Raw genomic sequence first — 22,045 nt, 5'->3', positions numbered from 1 at the left:
CCAGCCTCCCCAACTTTGTGAAGAAAGTTAAAAAATGGCGGAATACCATGTTTTTATATATACGGTGGCGGTGGCGTAATACGGTGGCGTACTTTTGAGATGGGTCTCTTCGATTTTAAGCGCTCAATCTTTTGCCAACTCATTTTGCGAAATACGTTGCCATTTTGTCTCTGCTCTCTGCACCGTACCTCGCCATTATTGACCGTGATAAGCAAAAACACCTTTTGTCTTCAAACTCCAAGCACTAGTTTGAGAGGATCCGGTGGAGGTAGTCTGACCAGACTGTAGTCTGATCTTCGAGTTCACTTCAAGAACTCTTACGCTTGCGCTGCTAACGCGCTGTTGCGCTGCTATTGTAGGAAGTTGGATGCCACCGTCGCGCACCCGTAGCGGCGCATCATGCTCACGCTTGGTATCTCGAGAACTTTGCGACCCGGCACGAAAACTCCTCTCATTCGGTAACTCTGCAGCAAATCTCTCCACCAGTGAGGTACTTATGTGTACCGGCATGAATATGCTTGGAGGAAGGCAAGCTTTGATGATCATTTGATTTAACGGTCATTCTCCCTGGATCATGTTCAGGTATGTAATTCCTGTAAACCCTGTAAGTACTGTAAGCAAGCTGACAGTAAGCTTCTTAAGTACTGCATGCCTATGAACGGGGCCGGTGCAAGGATAAAAGAGTTTGTTCTGTCGCGTTTGGGTCATAGATGCCACCGAATGTGTTTGATAAGTTTAGAAAAGTTTCAGCAGGAAGAGATCTAGCACCATACATGTCCATAAAACTATAAGATTGCTTTTAGCTAAGTAACCGCAATGTTATCAAATCATGCGCTTGCAGAAACTTGTTTTTAAATTTTCGTGAAACATTTCTAGCCGAAAATCACTGATAAAATGAGTTTGGTTATAACAAAACCTCTGAAAGTTTTTAAAATATTTTAAAAGCTTTCACACCTTCGTGAAAACGGCTATTGACTCGCTTAGGAGCAAGCACGCTTGTGTACAAACGGCAAGCTCCTGAGTGATTCTTGATGCGCATACATTAGAGAGATAGCCGCCATTCAGCCCATCACCGGTCCAATCCTACCCATACACCATACTTACCTTCACCCAGTTACTTGCGCGGCAGTTCACCCTGACCGCCTCGTGTGACGTCAAAATCACGAACACGTGCTTGACATGCTTGATGTGAAGTTGATCGGCCCAAGCCAGGGAAGTGAATACAAGACGATGCCACGAAGCTGACGCAGCTAACAATACCTGAAGCTTTATCGCGAATGACAGCAAGTGCCTACCAATAGCAAATCACTGCCAGTCGTAGAAAAGGTTTTCGGTATAGAGACCAGAATGGAGATAAAACGACAACCTGGAATATGATACGAGACGGCTTCTCAAAGCAATAGTTCATTTGTGTCATTACCAGATTTCACAACTTGGCGATTTTGAGACTTTGATAACCTTTCCATATAACAACCACACCCGGTCCCCTGTAACAGCGTCATCTGAGTGCACATCTGTCGAACACAGCGCCATCTGAACCCTGCGTGTTCGCAGCGCCCTCTAAAGACGAGACAATAGCGGCGCCGTCTACCGACAACGCTGGGTAGCGCAGCGCCACCGGGGCATGGTATGACTACTCGGCGCTCTCTGAACGCAGCACAATGGCAGCACTAACCTGGACGCCGTTCATTTGCAGCGCCATTTGCATCATGACGCCGTGCATTTGCACCCATCAAAACTAATTTTTAAAACACTCCGGCAAATCAGCGGACAAAATGCTCAGGGACGCCGTGCTCATGAACAGCCCACTCAGAGACATGGCTTTGAAGGGAGCATAGCACGGAGACCAAAACAAAGCACACCAAACGTAACGTTTATCCTTTTGCTGTTTGTTGTTGATGCGCTGTGCGGAAAGGTAGAGCGGTTGGTGAGCAGCAGCGCCCGACCATGTAAAATAGCATGGTCGAGTTGAAATTCATCAACACGCGCCCGGGTGGCCGGCTAGATACCCCTCGCTCGGTTGGGGGGGGGGGCCAGTTTGACCCCCCTGAGATCTTGAAAACTAAGAGAGCCAAGGACACCACTCACAGGGTGCATTGACCTGTACGTAAACTCACTTAGATCAGAGTTTGAGGTTCCTAGGTCATGACCTCCGGGTAGAATAAGGTCAAATAAGGTCAACTTCCAGGTTGGTCTCCAAAATGCCCCCAGAACCTAGATAAGTGTTTCTAAGCAAAAGTTCACATGTTCAGTTAATATCAGTAACCTTTTTTGACCTTTTAAAGGTCATGGTGACCAAAATCTTAGCAAGACTACTCTGAGTTTTGCATCTGAATAAGCGAAAAAGATTACGCTAGGCAATATGTTTCTAAAAACAAAATGTTGACCTTGGTCATTTTAGGCCAATTACCTATTCTGACCTCTAAGAAGTCAATTGAAGATATATAATGCGGCTCCTGCTATCAATAAATTCAAAATGAGCATCAGAAACTGTCCAATACTGCATGCCCTAGAGTAAAAAAAACAGTTGGTTTTGACCTTGGTCTGACCTTTGTACCTGACCTGAGGTCAACGCAATTTGCTCATTCAATATTGGTGTTGCCTAAGAAAGCATCTCATAGATGTATGGCTTCGTCTAACGCTCCGTTGTTGCATCAGATAGAACGACTGCCTAGAAATTGACTTCGCTGAAACCATGGTCTGACTTCGACCTGCCATAAGTCAGCGACCTTACCAGGCATATCAAAATGTTTGATGTCAAACAATCCGCTATTCAATTGTCTGTACCTATCAAAAATTTAGCGCGGCTGCGTCGCGCCGTTCGGAAACGGTTCTGGAAAAATCTTCGGGGGGAGGGGGTCAATTTGCCCCCCCCCCCCACCCGAGTGCGTGTTAATGCAGCACTTCGTTCGCACTGATATGCGGGGCCCAGTCTGCCCCATCAAGCGAGGTGCATGCATTCACTGCACATCTGGCTTCAATGAAACCTGCTCGACGAACGACGTGGTTTGTAAAGTCAGCTGCACACTTGACCCTGCCACCTAGTTGGGGGCGTGCACATGCCCCGTGAGAGAACGCTTCGTTAATCATAGCCATGTCGCCTTTAAGGGCATCAACAGCCCGATTGAAATTCGTTCTCATGCTCTTCATAGTTTTGGTGTCTCCTGAAGTTCCAATAGCGGGGAAAATGTTGGGTAAAGTCCATGGCTATTTTGAATGAAAACGTAAAGAGGCCATGCTTATTTAGGATCTTACACGCGCATTGTGTGTGGGGTCAATTTTGGCCACCACCCCTCCGAAAGTTTTTTCCGGAATGACTTTGAAACTGCGTGACGTAGCCGCGCCATACTTTGCACAAGTGAAGGCAGTTAAGTAGTGAATATCTTGTGAACAGAATTATATGCACCTTGTGAGGTAGCTGACCTATGGCAGCTTAAAGTCGTGCCATGGATGTCAGCAAAGGCCATTTCTATGGAATCGTTTAACATGATGAGACAACGGAGTGTTATACAAAGACATGCATCTCTGCGATAGTTTCTTAGACAAACATAAATAAAACTTATAATTAAAGCAGACTCCATTGACCTAAGTTCACGTATAAAAGTCAGATCAAGGTAAAAACCAACCGACTTTGTATCCGAGAACATGCTGCTTTTGGTGGTTTCTGGAACTATTATCGGAATGTATTAATGATAGGAACCTCAACATACATGTTTTATGGATTTCTTTAAGATCGAAGTTGATCTCTGATCTAAAACGGCTAATGTCAAAAGTCTGTTTTTAGGAACACACCTCCTAGCGTAATCCCGACACTTTTCGAATGGCAAACTTGGAGCAATCTCGTAGGTTTTTCGCCACCTTGATCTTCTAGTCTAGAGGCAAAAACTTTACTGACCTCGAGCGAAAACCGGTGGCCTTTTGCTAAGAGCAGGTATCTAGGTTCAAGGGGTTGCATGAAGCAGTTTGGGGGCACTTTGGACACCAGTCTGGAGTTGTAACTTGCTTGACCTTATTTGACACCTAGATCATAACCTAGGAGCCTACAATTTTGACGCACGTTTTTTGCCGTGCAGGTCAACCCAACCTGTGAGTCTGGCGTAACTAGCTATCTTAGTTTTTTAGATCTCAGGGAAGGGTCTCATTGACCTCCACCCGAGCGAAGGGTATTCGATTGGCCACCGGGCGCGTGTCAATCCCGCCATGAATAAAAACGCGGCCATCTGGTCTCTTTTGTGATAGCAACTGGTCTGGCATAGCTATATTATGGACTAAGTGCATCATAACTGCATTGTGATATTGTGTAGGATGTATCTGAGTATTTCATATGCGTCCGCAAACGTTCTGTGCTATCATGTCGTGTGTATTCGGGTATTTTGTATAGTGTCCACCGTTCTGTCCTTCAGTGAAAAACATGTTTCAGTAAATTCGGGAAATGTCAAATGTTTAGGTAGTTTGTATCATGTTCGCGATCGATTGCGTGCTTGATGGATTTCATGACTTGTGGTTAGTCAGCGGACGAAGGATTGTCATCCGAAATATAGTGATGGCAGTTGCGCCTATTTACTTCTTTCTTTTGTACTTAATTGAGTCGATTCAATGTGTTCTGTGCATGATAAAGATGGAGAAGGTTTGCAGTTTTGGCATGGAAAGTCATAGGCACGAGATTTAAAGAGCTGGGGCCCTAAGCTAATTTGTTTAAGGTCACGTGTTTCAAAGAAGGAACGTAGTTATGAGTGGGACCAAGTGTGCCATGGACCTCCAGGGGCAAGAAGTTTACACTTACGCCAGAGATTCCGGGCGATTTCGCATGAGTTTGGCCCAGTGGGACACAGTGATGCAAAATAAGTTGGGTGGGCTGCATACGATAAAATAGTTAAGCCCAAACTCAATATGCACCAGATTGTGAGTTTTTCCACCCGCTTTGGAACTTTGTAAAAACGTTGGAGAAATTCAGACTCAGCCAGGCACATAGCCAAAATTTCTCAGCAGTGGCAACTAATGTCTAGTTTTTACGAACTCCTGCAAATTTTGACAAAATTTCAGTGACGTTGCCCAGCATTTAATATAAAGCAATTTGCTCAATGTGAGTCATGTCTCCTTGCCCCCTCCCTAGCTACGTCCGCGGAGGGCGCCGAAATTGCAGGTACATTCGCCAATCCTCTCAATAGAAAGCTCCCTGCACACCAGACGCCAGAGTACGCGCTCGTCATTTTGGCCGTTTAAAACCTTCCCACACTTCTCGGCGGCGATGGAAAATTTTAATTTCCTTGTAGGGGTCATGGGCCCAAAATGTGCTTTGTTTCCATGCAATGTTGAACTGCGTCCGTGCAATGCAGGATTGTCCCTCCCTTCCGTGTAAATACAAAGACGCATTAGCAAGTCTGCGTTTACATGCGTCTTTAGGTGATGAGACAGGAGTTTTGCTGAATTTTTTGAAAACGTGATGTGTTTTTGTGAAGGGAGGTGCAGACTGTGCATTTCAGACCAATGTGAATGTGTGTGCGTACTTGTAATCGCCGAGCCTAGTAGAGACTTGCCAGGATTGCGTGAACGCATAGATACCCACACCCACCCACACGAAATGGCTAATGAGCTAAGTTGCACTCAGATTTGGGGAATGTTGCGAGCATGGTACGGGCATGAATATGATGCTTGGAAAATGTTGGGCAGATACGTAGAACATACTCCGCAGTGCTATTCTCTGCGCGTCTTTCATAGTAATTAGCTTTAAACATCCTACAGTTGCGAGTATCATTACAAAAGAGCAAGTCTAAGTTTAAACTTATCTGAAACTTTACAAAAACTAGAGCACAAATGGTAGGAAGTTGCAAACGGGTGGATAAAGGGTGGTAACAAGACACAAGGAATGTCCAACGAGTGGGGTGTGGGTGCATCCTCGCGGATAGCGGGTGGGTTGAACGTATCAAATACTGTACGTGAAGGCTACGAGCGCCTGTACATCTCTTATAGCTCTCATATCGCTGCAGTCACGCACCGCCTTGTGCCGCGCAAGCCACTGGTCAGCACTATGCAGAGGCCCAGGCAGAATTCTGGCAAGGTTGGGGCACAAAGCTTAAAGAAAGGTTCTCAGTATAAAACTTCTATCTCCAAAAAAGCGGAAGCCGCTTTACTTCTCCTCCAGAGCCCTTAATTTTCCAGGGACTACCGATCCCTGGAAAAATCACTCATTAAAATGCGAAGGTTCCGAACCGCAGGGACACAATTTCTTGAGGGGCCTCTGGCTATCCTTTCGGCCCCTCGAGCCCCCCTGGCGTTCACAATTCTAACTTGCGCTTCTGTCATTATGAAGGTCCCAAAGGCGAAATGGCACCTAACCGCAAAGGTTTCTCAGTCACACAACAAACGGCTAAGATAAAAAACTATTTGAAAATAATTCGATGCAGTTCACCACCGCCCTTCTTAAAGAGGTCAGATTATGTTAGGTTAGATTGGGTTAGTCAGAGGGGTTAGTGTGTACTAAAATTTCATAGAGCAATACGCAAATCAACAGCATTCCTAAACCTTTAATCGACATTGAGATCTTTTTAAAAACTCTTCTGTGCTTTTATCCATGGGGAAAAAGGCTTACGTTTGTATGAAAAAGATATTCTGCCGTCTTTACTAATACATGTGCATATACCTATATATATATATATATATATATATATATATATATATATATATATATATATATATGCATACACACAAACATATTTTTATGCGCACGCTCTGTGAATCTTTACCATGCACAAATTGGATATGCCGCCGCTTGCGTATTATGCTCGCAGATTTACACATTAGCAATAGTTCATCCCGGCAAAAACATTGACAAACAGCCTCGAAGAAAAGGCAAGTTTCCTTAGCTCCAATTTATTCGTCTAGAAATGCTGGACTCACTAGACTTTTATAAGCAGATGCACACGCATGTTACATACATATATGGTATGCCTACTACTACTGCTACTACTACTACTACTGCCCCTGACACACTGTATATCCGTTAGAACAATTACGTAGACATATATACATATATATATATATATATATATATATGCTTATCTTCTACTAGTGCTACTTCTACTTGTACTACCTCCACTACTACTTCTTCTCCACTGTATATAGATTACGATAACTACGCATAATATACACGGGAAAAATATGCAAACTGCCTATTCCGTCCGACGAAACTTACAGCTAAACATTTACGTGACCGCAAAACGTGGAACCTTGCGACAAAAATTGCACGCTGATATTAAAAATTAAGTTCATGCAATTCAAAAACATGATGTACAAGGGCTGAAGTTGGTCCAATATCTTTGACGCTGTCCGTGTATCTTTTGTACCAGCAAATGTATCTAGAAAGTATACATTATAGCACAGGTGTAAGCTGGCAACAACAAACCTCGACACAGGTGTAAGCTGGCAACAACAAACCTCGACACAGGTGTAAGCTGGCAACCACAATCTCGACACAGGTGTTAGCTGGCAACAACAAACCTCGACACAGGTGTAAACTGGCAACAACAAACCTCGACACAGGTGTAAGCTGGCAACAACAAACCTCGACACAGGTGTAAGCTGGCAACAACAAACATCGACGGCGTCGGAAATTAAAATAGCACGCAGTCTGGCGAAGACGAGGGACCGATCTTCTGGACAACCTTGTACATACGGTGCGCTGAGGGGCAGCTGTTCTGACCTGGATCATGATTAGGTCAGCCTGGAGAGGCTCAGCAATAAGCAAAGCACAGCCTACTTGTTAGATCTGGATCATAGCACGGCCTCTGACCCATCATGCGACCTACTTGATGTGCAGTAGCTTGGAAAACGTGAATACATTGACACAATCTAGGCCCACCACGAACCTGATCGCGGGAAACAATGTGTTCCCCTATGGAAACTATGGCGGGCAACCATCCCCGCATGAATTGCAGGTCCTCAGCGGGATGATCGATCCCAATTAACCTACCCAACCCAAGTGCCGAGCCGCTGACAAAATGACACGTTTAAAGTTATGCAATGTCAGTGGTCTGCACCAAAAGGCGGCTAGCCAGAAGCGACCCTCCACCAGACGACCGGTACACCAACCTAACGCCTCTCTGGAATGAGAGAGTATGGCAACGGCTCATTGACAAATGCCCTCTCCTCATTGATGGAGAAGTCGTGTGTAAAGCCGTCGGGGAAGCGCAGGCGGAACTTTTGCACGACGGTTGTGACGAAGAGGAAAAGCTCGGCGCGCGCCATCGCCTCGCCCATGCAGGATCGCTTGCCCACGGAGAAAGGCATGAGCGCCTTGTTCGGTTTCACCTTCCCTTCGGCATCCAGGAAGCGCTCCGGTAGAAACCGCGCCGGCTCCGGAAAGTACGCCTCGTTATGGTGGACAGCCGTGAGCAGCGAGATCACCTGCGCACCACGCGGCACGGTGTAGCCACCCAGCTGGAACTCGGCCGTGCTCACGTGCGGTACGCCAATGGGTGCGATGTTGGCCAGCCGCTGCGTCTCCATCAGCACGGCCTCGGTGAACGGCAGGTGCGGCCGGTCGGCGAGCGTGGGCGCGCGCTCCCTGCCCACCACCTGGTGAAGCTCGGCCGCCAGGCGCTCCTGCACGTCAGGCCGCGCGCAAAGGAAGCAGAAGGCCCAGCGGAGCGTCGTGGAGGTCGTGTCGAAACCGGCGAAGAACAAGTCGATGAGGCTGCGTAACAAGTGGCGCTCGGTGTAAAGGGTTGGGTGCTTGCTCTGTTCTTGTAAGAAGCAGTCGATGTAGTCGCGCGGTTCGCCGCCAAGATCCACAGATTTTTTGTGCAGGTTGATGGCTGGTTGGAGAAGGTTGTTGATCGGGTAGTGGAAGCACTTGAGCACTTCGTTGAGTCCCGTCAGGCGGTCTGGCAGGTTCAAGAGAGCGGGAATCGTTCCGAGGAGAAGAATGCGGAAGCCGACCTCGTTGAGCTTTCTAACGTTGTCCATGACCTCCAGAATCCTTTCGTCTTCAATGCCAAGGCTCTCCCCGGCTACGATGCCCCAGATAATGTTAGCGACAGAGATGTCCAGGGCCCTGTTGAGCGACAACGCCCGTCCCTCGCTGGGGGCCAGAACGACATTCATGAAGCCATCGATCTGCTCATGGATAACAGCCTCCAGTCTAGACTTGCCCATGCCGAAATTCCTCAGATGGAACAAGGTAAAGCGACGTGTCTGATGCCACAGTTCCCCACTGGTGAAGATGATGCCCTTGTCGGCATAAAGCAGCGTGAACGCTGCGTTGCTCTGCCGGCCCTGGGTCGCGGGCTTGTTAAAGGCCTCCCTGATCAACTCGGGGTCGGATAGAACAACAATGGTCTCTGGGCCCGCGCGGACCTTGTAGATGGGCCCGTACTGCTTGTACCATTTCATGAAGGCGAAATCCTGGTGCTTCCAGTTGATTGAAAACACTTGGCCGATAAATGGCAGCCCACCAGGACCTGAAACGGAACCAACAACACACTTTTTCAACGTACCGATAGTCAGAATTATTCACAACCAGCGCAATATACCACGGCTCTGGTACTTGAGCTGAATCAAGCTATTACCTGCCGCACTGTCCCTTTGTCTAGCGGAGGTTAAGCTATTACCTGCCGCACTGTCGCTTTGTCTAGCGAAGGTCAAGCTGTCTGATGGGTCGGATCAAAACAACGGTCATTTTATGTTTTCGTTTAAGGTTAGCATCTAGAGGGTCGGTGATGTAGGGCACGCGCGCTCATTCACAGACCACATTGGGTCAAAACTGGTTGTCTTTGAGTCAGGCCGGGCCGGACAGTCTCCGAAGACGAAATCAAATAATCTGTGATGACCCACACTTTCAATTGTCGTGGCCAAAGTACGGGGAAAAACGCCACTGTCTTCGGCGGACCTTGGTCACACTGGGCCAGATCAACTAGGCCGACAAACTACGTCGCTCAACGTCTCTTGGTTCAGGCCGCCACAGCATGTAGCCGACCCATGCTTTGACAAGGGTACCACTGGCTGGTTCCCGGTCGTACAGCGGCGCACGCGCCGGCCAGCAGTTTAGCATTGTTGAGCATTGTGGCTACGTGATTTTCAGATGGGGCACGCGCCTTCACCGTGGAGTTGGTTTCACGTGTTTCTCTTCTTTGGTTGCTGAGATCTGACATCCATCCTTAACGCTATGCCCGGAAGGGCGAGATCCTTCGACGTACTGGATCGCGCGTGATTTGCTTGATGACAAGCCCACTGAACCGTTCAACAGCACAGCTAACACAGCGATTGGCAGCGATTTTGCTGGTACTAATGGCAGTTCTATCTGGAATCGCAAAGCATCGATCGCTCTCAAGGAGGGATCGACAGGTCGGGCAAATCGATCTCACGTGTGGCAGCGTCCCCCCCCCCCCCGCACCATGGCAACGACGCGGCCACTGACCTCAGGACCAGCTATTACAAATAATGGACCACTTACCTGGCGGGTGGTTTTTCTCTTTGCCTCTGCGTATGACCACGAAAGCTACCAGCGCCAGCATACAGACGAGAAGCGCGATCAGCATGCTGAAGTCCTGTGTCCACGGCAGCCTTCAGTGCAGTGAGAGCGACCAGGTCACTTTCGGGCTGTGTCGGGCGATCCGCCGGCTGGAGCCCGCGACGAGCGTCTGCAGCAGTAGCCCCAGACCAGGCGCGTCAGCGGCCGTCTCTGCCGTCCTCATGCACCGTCTCTGACCTTGGTCGGCTAAGGGGTGGCTTCTAGTATCAACAGCATGAAGCTGTTTGCACCCTTGCTATCTGGAGGCGAAGAAGAGCTGCAGGTTATCACCGTATACGCGCCCACCGGCTGCCGCGAAAGTGCTCATTTGAAGCCAGCGGTGACTGGGGATCGGCATGGCAGGTTTTTCGGTTTTTTAGGAACATTTTTTAGTCATGGCCCCCCCCCCCCCCCGCTTGGGACGCAGTGAAGTGACACGTATATTTACAGTCATCGTAAAAATCGGGGTGGCATGGCTGCGTTGTCTCATGCAGCCGGTGCGTAGGAGTGCAAGGCAACTTTACAGCAGTTATTTCGGTGCATATGCACGTCTAATGAGACCCAAACATCAGCTGATTCTCCGTGTTTTGATACTGATAGGTAAACAATGACTGGCATGGGCGATGTTTTGTATGGATCATAGTACGCTACGCTGTAAAATTGTTTGTTTGACAACCCATACAGGTGAAGGAAGCAGACACGGGCGATGGCAGCGAAGGAGCGGTACATGAAAAGCTCTCCCTATTTTTTTCTTCTCCCCCCTCCCCGGAAAACTGCAGTAATAGATGCTGAGTGAGTACCGTAAGAGTGGTCATCTATAGCCCAAGTCCGAAAAATGCAACATAAACATTATGATCCTACATGAAAAGAACCGAAGGATAAATTGCATTTGTCTCCAAAACCCTTCAGAGAATGTCTCTACCGGAATCAATTTGCTACAGAGCCCACAGACTCCGGGGTAAAAGGACAGGTCCCACGTGCAGTTGGATGTTACCTGTGTGACGTCACGTTCAACGTGTTTGGAGCTATGCATTTTGAATTGACCCGCCAGTGAGGATCTCACCTGCATGACGTCACGTTCGGCATGTTTGTAGCTATACATTTTGAATTTTCCCGTCAGCGAGAATTTCACCTGCGTGACGTCACGTTCGAAATGTTCAGAGCAATGCATGTTGCATTGTCTCGCCAGCGAGCATGTCGCCTACGTGACGTGACGTTCAACATGCTCAGAGCAATGCATTTTGAATTGTCCCGCCAGCGAGGATCTTACTTGCGTGACGTCACCTTCGACATGCCCGGAGCAATGCATTTTGCATTGACCCGTCAGCGAGATTTGCCGCGTTTTTACGCGATCTAGCGCATCTGAGGTGCGGTCGTAGCTATCTATGAAATTGAAGCAGTCAGAGCATAGTCTTGCAGAACTGTCACAGGTGTGACTTGCACCTGTTGGCCATGTAGTAAGCTCAATTTTGGCATGCATCTACGGCAATCAAATTCCAGCTGACAGACGTGGACACGTATTTATAAGATTGAGAGCATGTGTTGATATTTTACAATACGCAAGACATGTGGCACCCACCACTGGCTGTCTGTTTGACCTACCCTGTCTGGCTTGTGTGACGCAAAACTGTCTGACATCTCCAAAGAGTCTTCTCGCTCATTTTTGGTTTTATTCTTTGCTTAGTTAAGAACAGCCGCCTCACTATAGAACGCAAGGCCCCATATATAACGCATGCATCCACCGTGACACAGATCTCTGCCTGGACTGTTTCAAAGGACTGATCGGGTGTGAGCTGCCGGCAAACCAAGGTTTTCACTGGGGAGGGGAGGGGAGGAAGGAGGGAAGGGAGTTTGTGGTTGACTTTAGGGAGAGGAATTTTGCAGTCACCGTTGGGGATTATTCCCTCCCCAATTATCACGCATTTAGGTGGGGTCAAATTGACCCCTCCAGGGTTTTTCCAGAATGCTTTCCGAACGGCGCGGCGCAGCCGCGCCAAATTTTGCATAGCTGTGGAAAATTGAATAGCGGATTGTTCGATATCAAAAAATTTAGATGTACCCTGTAGGGTCGCTGACTTACAGCAGGTCAAATTCAGGCCATGGATTCCGCGGAGTAATTTTTTCGGGAATCGTTTAATCTGATGCAACAACGGAGTGTTAGACGAGGCCATAGACATACATCTTTTAGAGGCTTAGAATCTTAGACGAGGACGAAGTTAGATATATATCTCTGAGATAATTCTTAAGCAGCGCAACAGTTGAATGAAGAAATTCCAGCGACTTAAGGTCAGCGTTGATGGTCAGAGCAAGGTCAAAGCAAATCTGTTTTATTACTCAATGGTTTACTGTATGCAGCAGTTTGTGGTGCACATTTCGAATTTATTGATGAAATGAGCCGCATTGTGCATCTTTCATGAAATCTTTAAAGGTCAAAATAGATCGCTAACATAAAATGACTCAGGTCAACATTTTTCTTTTAGGAACATTGTGTCTAACGTAATCCTTGCCGCTTATTCAAAGGCAAGATTCAAAACGGTCTTACATAATTTTGGTCACCATGGCCTTCGAAAGGTGAAGCAAAGTCGCTGACCTTAAATGAGAATGTGGACTTTTTTAGAACAGGTATCTAGGTTCTGAGGGCACTCTGGAGACCAATCTGGAGATGGACATTGTTTGACCTTATTTAATACGAAAGTCACGGCCTAGGAACCTCAGACTTTGAGCTAAGTGAGTTCAGGTACAGGCCAACAGGCCTCTTCACTTGGTGTCTGTAGTTTTGTCGGTTCCGGGGTCTCACGGGGGATATATATATATATATATATATATATATATATATATATATATATATATAGATAGATAGATAGATAGATAGATAGATAGATAGATAGATAGATGCCTGTTACAACACGATCACGCTCTGCAGTCCTCACCGGTTCATCGCATCCAAACACTAATTACGCTCCCTGCCAACAACGCGGCACGGCTCTTTCCAGTGCCAAATCAGTCCCGCTACATCCCGACGCAAACGAAGACAGTTAAGCTGGATTTTTATGAGTTAAATGGCTGTTGCACGATGGGAGCACCGCAATACACTTTTCCAGATGTAGTGACCAAGCGAGGCCTAAAGGCATTAATCCCAACGGAAAAGTCTTCTGAACGACAGAATGCTCTCCCGTTCATCGCATGTTGAAGCCAAAACTTGTCAAACGGGTTGCACGCCTGGCAAAACGTTTTCAAAAATCAAGGGTAAGGAGCCCAGTTTTCTATATGACACGCATTCAGACACAAATCGGTGGGCTAATACCGTACCGTAACCCGTTTCACCCGGTCCCGCCGAGCGCGTAATACCGCTGCTCTAGGACAGTGATCATGATTTGCAGATAAGTGGCGCGCCACTGGCAATGGCTTAGTAACTGATGACTTACAAGTGTCGTGTATAGCTCCGTAAACATGGGTAAACTGACCATCCTTACCAGGAGTGTCGCCTTTCAACATCCGTCTGAGGGATAAGGTCCACATAGCCTGCCCGCAAAACCTGATTCCTCCCCGGATTCCGGCTACTTTTAAGAGAGTGTTCCACATACATATGGGGTTTCGAATTGAATTAGCCATTTTGAAGATCGTTTGGTGCAGCTCACAGCCCTGCCCTTCTTAAGAGCTAGGCCCATCTAGTTTCTAAGATATGCGCCCGCGAAAATGTGCGGACTATTTTGGGGAGACCATTTCCTGGTCACCCAGGCATCTATGGCGCCATAATAACGTCATGAACGTCTTGAAATTGACACATTCTCATATAATTTAGGTCCTCGCTGCTTACAGGACGTCTTCCGCATTTGTATATGGTTTTGGCTGAGAAATTTATATCACGAATCACGTTTTGTGCGATATCATACAGAAATTTGGGCAGAGGTACAAGTCACGACGGAAATAATTATGTGAATCGAATGACTTAAGAGGGAGCGCGACAAACGAGCGTATGAATGCAAGTAAACAATATTATTCACGAGATAATGCCAAAACACACGTACGTAGGGATGTTTGGGTTCTGTGAACAACGCACCAATTAGCACCACACCTCTCAACGAGATACACTACTACATATGATTTCAGCCCATCCGCTACGATGACAAGTTTCGGACAGCCACCTTGGTAGCCACTCTGGCGTGATAGAAACGTCCCATGATACGACTAAACGATAACGTATTGGGGCGCATATTTCTTAAATAGTGGAATTCTGTTCTCTAAAGCAGTCTGTTTAACTTATAGGCATGCCAATATTTACAAGTGAGCTTATTTCATCACATCTGGTGTTTGCCTGAATATCTTCACTTGCGGAGCATTCAATTCAAAACAGAATACAATTGTTTAATACAGTTCGTGGATTCAAAAATTGTTTCACTGTGGAGGAATGACTTCCAAATTCAAGGCGATGAGAAATTGTGTTTCTAAATGCTTAAAATGGGGTGCAATTCAAAGAAAAACGTTTCAGTAATTTTTTCTCCCGTAATCAACGAAAATGGACGACGGTAATCATTCATCGTAGTTTTCCTGAGACGTAAAACGCGATTTGATGAAGAACAGCGTAGCCTAACATGCATGGACGTGAAGCTATAAGAAAATAGCAATTACACTGCCACAATGTAACAATATATGAGGAAAACGAGACTGAACTTGCACGACATTCCCAACACACATGTCGATAACTGGAAGATCAAAGTAGATAAAGACCGAATGGGCCTCCAGGGTGGCCGCCCTGCAACAATAGCGTTACTAGCGTTTTGATACGTGTTGGAAGTTGATATAGGCAAGAAAGACTTTAAATGTGGGCGTTTTAGGATGAATGGTTGGAAGTTTTCATGTTGAAAATCATCGCCCTGCGGTATATCAGAAGGCTAAAGTTGAACGACCTAGCAATAAAAAAACGGTTAGATTGAGAAAACTTGACAGTTCAAAGTTCTGCTCATAGTTACATCTTTTGGCAAAAGGCCATTAACATGATGCCAACAAACATTTATTTCACTCTGGAACGCACCGCAGAAATCATGTTAATTTCCCTTCTCGCCACCTTTTTCGTGGTAGGTACAACCAGGCGCAGGATACGCCACCGAACCGCACTTCAAATCGTCCCGTTGACAATGTGACTGGTATTGCATCACTGGTAACTACCGCTGTCGCCAAACGTATTCCGTCGTTTGACTGGTAGTCGAATACCACCAGTCACTATTGTGTAACAGATACACTTGCCAGTGTTGGGTGAAACAGCGCAAGTTGTTCAGTGCATTAGCGAACGAGCATTATTCGCATAGATAGGACAGTTCAAAATATTATTCACATAGATAACATTATTCACATAAATAATCTATATCTCCATCTCCTTGGTATTCCCCGAGGAATAAGGCTATTGGTGCTGTGTTATCTGAGTGAAACAGCGGGTTAGCTTTTTTGAGCCAGCCTTGCCGCGTATTGCAGTAAAGAGCTGCAGCTTGTCAATAAGCAAATTATTCTCTACTCCAATGCAGGTATCATCAGGTGATCTACTACCAATGTGAATACCCGTTGTCTTGTCAAACACTTCCAGACTAGCCTAACATATGAAGAAGTTGGCAAGACGAAACCTTTATGCATCAACAGGGTACTATTAAGTACGAAGTGAGCATGACAATAATAGTGATGCGTCTAGGTGTCTAGCATACCGATAATCAATCATTTTTTTCTGGATTTTTTTTTGCCCGTGCTCGCTCTTTGCTCATATGAACCGAGGAGGCCCAGGGGAGCGTGGAAGGGGGGGGGGGTCTGAAGTCAGCATCGGGAGTCTGAGACTCTCAAACGTCAAAGTGACGCCTCTGAAGCTGAGCACAGCGCAGTCCTGGAACGGTGGAGGACAGGAGGCGATGGCCAGCGCCCATACCTCGGATCAGTGGATATTTTCTTACGGAGCTGCTTGAGAAGAGTCACGTTCCGCTTTTGCTTCAGCGGTGTCGCCGTAACGCGGTCAGTCTGCGGAAGCAACGGCGAAGTTGACATGTCTCGCTCGACATGACATTCTGGTTACACTTGGGTGGCTTTCCAATCGTAATCCGGTAGCACGAGCATTCCGGCGACGCTGGAAACCTGGCATCACATAGCAGTCGGCTGCAGTGGTGGGCGTGGACCGCCAATAAGCCGGAGTTGGACCGGCGGACGTGCCGCGCGCCGCTGGTCAGGACCGGGGCCCCGTGGCGGCTCTCATTAGACAGCGCCGCAGCAAGCCGCCCAGCCAGCAGCGCCCCCCGCGCCGCGACCCCGCTGGCCTCCGTGCCCTCCGGCAAGCAATATCCGGCCCCTGGAGGTTGCCTGCGCGCAGACCCGTCCCACCAGAGCCGGCCCCGGCAGCGGGGGGCGGGCCGCCGCCTCTGGAGAGGCGCCGAAGTTGGCTCTGTATGATGCGGCGTAGACATTGTTTCACTGCGTTGTTTTGCCTTAGGAGGGAGTTTTCCGTGTCGGGTTCCCCGCTTGATTGTTAGAGCGTGGCACCAGCGCCAGAACAAAAGCATGTTTTATCATGCTTGTGAGTAAGTATGGACATGGTCAGCTACATATTACCCGCGGTGAGCATGCCTATGAGCACCTCACATGAGCATGCCATGTGAGCACCATACGTGCCTCCCACACGTGCATAGACACACATGTATGCGCAACGTTCATGACGCTCTGGTTCATGAAGGTTTTGAATGCCTGATTTCCAATATTGTATCCCCTCTCGAAGCCCTTTGCGAGGAGCCGGGTGATAACGTTATAGCTGTGGTGATCTGGACACCTCCACACATTTCCTGCGATAACGAGAGGTCTCTAGACTTGATATCTTGTTGTCAAACTTCCGTAGAATATTCACAAAAGAGGTGATGGAGGCCAGTGTCGCCACCAAAGCTAAATATTCTGTTAAAACTGACCATTCTGAATGATCGCGAATTTTGTTCGTTTTCGGAATTTTGTGGAGAGAGAGAGAGAGAGAGAGAGAGAGAGAGAGAGAGAGAGAGAGAGAGAGAGAGAGAGAGAGAGAGAGAGAGAGAGAGAGAGAGAGAGAGACAGAGAGAGAGAGAGAGAGAGAGAGAGAGAGAGAGAGAGAGAGAGAGACAGACAGACAGACAGACAGACAGACAGACAGACAGACAGACAGACAGACAGACAGACAGACAGACAGACAGACAGACAGACAGAGAGAGAGAGAGAGAGCGCTCTGCCGAAGTTCACCATAGAAATCCGCCATATTTTGCTACTTGTGTAAATAAGACAACTTAAATCGCGTCCCGCCGAGAACTACTTACGGTGCTTAGGTAGTAAAAAACACACCACTTCCCGCTCAAACGAATAGAAGGCATAGGATTATACGTTTAATTTTAACGTTGCGATAAGTTCTGTACATCCTTGCTCTTTCTTGGTCCCCTGAGGGTCCAGTTTCCAGTGGTGTCCTGGTGTTGCGGCTCAGTTTGCTGTTCCTAGGACTCGATTCCTATTTCAGTGGACCCTAAATACGAAACCGAGCTCCCGGCCATGAGACGTCACAGGTATCTGTAAATCTATTCCAAAGCCTCCATTGTATCTGTGTTAAAATTGGTGTTACAAAGCACATTCAGTATCACTTAACTTTTCAAATTTTCTGGGTACATGGGCCAGAATCCAAATGTTCTGCAATGTTGTAACATCTGGAATAAAGGCGATCAGCTCTAATCTTGTGGCCTCAAGCCTGGCATGATCTTGAGTGATCTAAAAAAAGTAGCGCAAATTACGCAAACATATGGGCACTTATGTATGTTCACTGCAGGTCCTCTACCTCCGCAAGTTATAAAGATCGGCCCTAGGCAGGGCTCTACTGCGTCGAGGCGATAGACGTCGCCTCGTCCCATCCGCATCATCAGTGTTGCTCTACACTCCCATGGATGGGTAGCCGTTGCTAGCAGATGGCCCACCTTCAGCGCTGCGTGATAAGACCGGCCACAATGGGGCTCCCTTTACGAATGCAGCGTTGTTATGTAGTGGCTCGTCCGTCCTCCCGGAATCTCACTAGCAGAATGACTTATTTGGCGCATAGCTTGGCTTGTTCACATGGAAACGATCTTCATCATCCATGCTGATTGCCTTCTGCAATTTCTGTCACCAATGTCTGTCACATTTGTCACAATTCTGTCACAAATCGACAATTGGTGACTGCTCTGCTTGATAACTTTGGTCTCTGCGAACGCATGTGCTCCCAGCTATTGGTTCCTCTTTCTGAGCCTAAGTGGGCGGGGTTCTGGTGGAGATAAAATTCCGCAGATATGTTCTCCGAGGCAATTCTGCTCATGTAATACTGACCTAATACCAAAATCCAGTTTATTTTGAACGGCGGCAGCCTTTGCGTTGAGGTTTCCCTGAAGCCCTCGCACCTATTTAAGGTCCCGCTACAACGTCGCACAATGACTGCCATTTTTATGCAAGGCGTATGCAACAATGGCACACTTGAGTGCTCACTATGATGTCATGCCTAAGCAGATGCCATTCCGAGGCCCAATATTTTGGTAATCCAACGGATATAGGCCGATTTGGTCTTTCGTCGGTTATTGGTAACATCTTTGAGATTTCTTGCCCCGATAATTTTGGAATATTTCGGATTGGAGCGTATGAAAATTCGCAAAATATGTGTAGAAGTGAGCGATACTGAGTAACTTCAACTGCATCCAGGTGGTCTTACGACCCACGCACGTACTTTTTTACAAATGGCTGATGGCTCACAATGTACGGTAAAACAAAGCAGCATGGTATGACACATCTTCACAAATTAATGCCATAGCTCAGTAGGTTTCATGTGAATAAGCAGCAAGCTCAGCATAATAAGCAGCATCGCTGATGAATAGCACGCTGTATGAGATGTAAATGAGACCAAATACACCACAAAGGTCAGTCAGATCTCGGGCTCAAAGAACTTGCAATGTGCGTCACTTTTGAAACAGGTCCCGCCACGTGCACATAACCCACTACAGCAGCACCAAAGTATTGATGAGCCATTCCAAACCAGACCGCTAAACAGATGTCCTTCACTGAAAGGAGTTTATCCGCCTTTCACTGCCACACTAATTCACCACCCCATAAAGTCACGTTCAGGTCCCGTCCGTCGCGACAGCTCAGCTGGTTGGAATGCCTGCCTTTCAACCCACCTACTCGTGGCGAAGTGGGTTCGAGTCGCTGTAGATGCTCACTATTTGCCCTTGAGTGCGCTGACCTGCGGTCATTGGCATCGAGTGCACTCAATATCAGATGACGTCAGAGCGCAGAAAGGACCGTGCCGAGCATTGCCGCTCATTAAAGTTTTGCCACCAAATGCCGCCAATGACCCGACACTGCACGATTGGTTTGTAGGGGTCAGGACTCAAACGATGGGCACCGCTAAGCGTAAGCTCTGACCTCAGAAATCCATCCGTTCAACAACAAAAAAAGATGAAATCTTGAAAAAAAACACAAGATCACCTCACACGCGCAGGTAGGCTAGAGCCTACTGATAAACTCACGTGGAGCGCACCGCCAGTAAGAGACGGAGACTCGGCTTGGTCACGGCGATCCTGTGCTGGCAATACGCCAACGCGCAGGCAGCCTGTCACGGCTGAACCAGCCAAACCGCCCGATGAGCAGCCAACCGCGAGCAACGCGAATGTAAACAGTAACAAACATATCAGCCGTGACGTGGCAACTGGTCCTCAGCCATCCTGAGGCCGGACTGGCGCTGACTACTTGTTTGGCCTTCCGTGCACAACGCAGCAGACCTTTAGCATGATATAACCGCGGCGGCAAGCAACGACGACAGGGCAACGACCCCAAGTGGGATTCTTCGACAAATGCGAAAAGCATCCACCAGCATTGTGCGGCGTGCACACAGGCACATGAACCCGGCACGTGGACACATTTAACGGAAATGAAACAGAAAATCATCCAAGCGACGCGGCGGGCGGATATGACGTGGAGAACGACGTGAGGCCTAGGAGGGGGAGGGGGGGGGGGGGGGGCAGAGAGAACAGGGACCCCGGAAGGCATGACAGAGAGGCCGGATCCGATATTTCGGGAGGGATAGGGCCATCAGCGGGGCCAGCCGCGGATACAACAGGAGAGTCGAGCTCCTCGCCAGACGACCCATGAGGATCAGCAGAGGCCGGAAGTTCGGAGGACGTGGCGGGTACAGGATAAGGCTCGTCCAAACGGAGTACGCGGTGCTGGGACGCAGGCGAAAACCGGTGTTCGTGCGCACAAAGCCTCGACCACTGTCCACAGGTGTGATCAAGCACTGATAACATTCTACGTACCCCCCAAGCTCGACATGGACGCTTTGATGTGAACTAGAATAAAACCTGCTTCCTAGGCCTTCAGTCAAGCGTCACGTAGCGTGACTTGATGGTGAACATCAAACGCGCACCCCATAGGTACCGCTAGTCACCTACATATGAAACAATATGATTTCGGATTTGTCTTCGTCGGTTCTCCTCAAAATTAACACTGGACATGAACACACCAAAACTTTTCACCCTCATTGTGTTGTACGCTGTCCAGTGCGTGATATCTGACCCCTCCGCGCTCGCTATCGTGAGTGATATCTGACCCCTCCGCGCTCGCTATCGTGCGTGATATCTGACCCCTCCGCGTTCGCTATCGTGCGTGATATCTGACCCCTCCGCGCTCGCTATCGTGCGTGACATCTGACCCCTCCGCGCTCGCCATCGTGCGTGACATCTGACCCCTCCGCGCTCGCTATCGTGCGTGACATCTGACCCCTCCGCGCTCGCTATCGTGTGTGATATCTGACCCCTCCGCGCTCGCCATCGTGCGTGACATCTGACCCCTCCGCGCTCGCTATCGTGTGTGATATCTGACCCCTCCGCGCTCGCCATCGTGCGTGACATCTGACCCCTCCGCACTCGCTATCGTGCGTGATATCTGACCCCTCCGCGCTCGCTATCGTGCGTGACATCTGACCCCTCCGCGCTCGCTATCGTGTGTGATATCTGACCCCTCCGCGCTCGCTATCGTGCGTGATATCTGACCCCTCCGCGCTCGCCATCGTGCGTGATATCTGACCCCTCCGCGCTCGCTATCGTGCCATCCCATTATGCGAGGTCGCCCGAGAAGCATGATTTATGACGCACCGTAACTCATCGTCGCTTCTATGTGATCCGCTTACTACGCAGCTTTTCAGCTCAAATGGTATTTGCACCAGTCATCAAAGGGCTGACACTATCCGCTTGAGCTATGTTTTGGCAGAATTACTTAGTTGGGGTGCCGTATTTGCGATGTGTGGCCGAGACCTTAATGAATACATAGAGAGAGCGTTTTTCTAGAAAAAGCTGGACTGTAATTGTAAAGCTTAACAAGTCTAAGGAATCGTCCGCAATCTTGTGGTATGGCAACTCCAATCGCAATGGTAACGTGATATATTTTTATTTATCTTCCCCAGATTCGGTGGGCCTAAGGTCGGTGGTCGTTCTGCAACTTGGCGATATTTTTCGCCAGATGATGTCTAGGACTTGGATCCGCCATTTG

The 22,045-nt window shown here is 48.1% G+C and overlaps 1 protein-coding gene across 3 annotated transcripts; it reads right to left on the bottom strand.

Moving 5' to 3' along the window:
- Positions 1-6,735: 6,735 nt before the first annotated feature.
- On the bottom strand, positions 6,736-20,104 carry LOC119103670 (cytochrome P450 2F3). 3 transcript variants are annotated; one of them, XR_005094798.1, is made up of 5 exons: positions 20,029-20,104; positions 16,416-16,504; positions 10,451-10,637; positions 7,594-9,458; positions 6,736-7,434 (listed from the first exon to the last, which is right to left on the bottom strand). XR_005094798.1 is itself a non-coding variant. In XM_037227288.1 (4 exons), the coding sequence occupies exons 3-4, from the start codon at positions 10,533-10,535 to the stop codon at positions 8,089-8,091; spliced, it is 1,455 nt and encodes a 484-aa protein (XP_037083183.1). In that variant the 5' UTR covers positions 10,536-10,637; positions 16,416-16,504; positions 20,029-20,104; the 3' UTR covers positions 6,739-8,088. The 3 variants fall into 3 exon arrangements, 2 of the variants coding, with proteins under 2 accessions (XP_037083183.1, XP_037083184.1); XM_037227288.1 differs by having other exon boundaries at positions 6,739-9,458; XM_037227289.1 differs by lacking the exon at positions 20,029-20,104 and adding an exon at positions 18,454-18,672 and having other exon boundaries at positions 6,739-9,458.
- Positions 20,105-22,045: the final 1,941 nt, after the last annotated feature.

Source organism: Pollicipes pollicipes, unplaced genomic scaffold (assembly GCF_011947565.3).
Source record: "Pollicipes pollicipes isolate AB1234 unplaced genomic scaffold, Ppol_2.1 Scaffold_5724;HRSCAF=6776_pilon_pilon_pilon, whole genome shotgun sequence".
Lineage (NCBI taxonomy): Eukaryota > Metazoa > Arthropoda > Thecostraca > Pollicipedomorpha > Pollicipedidae > Pollicipes > Pollicipes pollicipes.
Note: the sequence above shows the minus strand (reverse complement) of the source record. Positions and strands in the feature narration are given on the sequence as shown.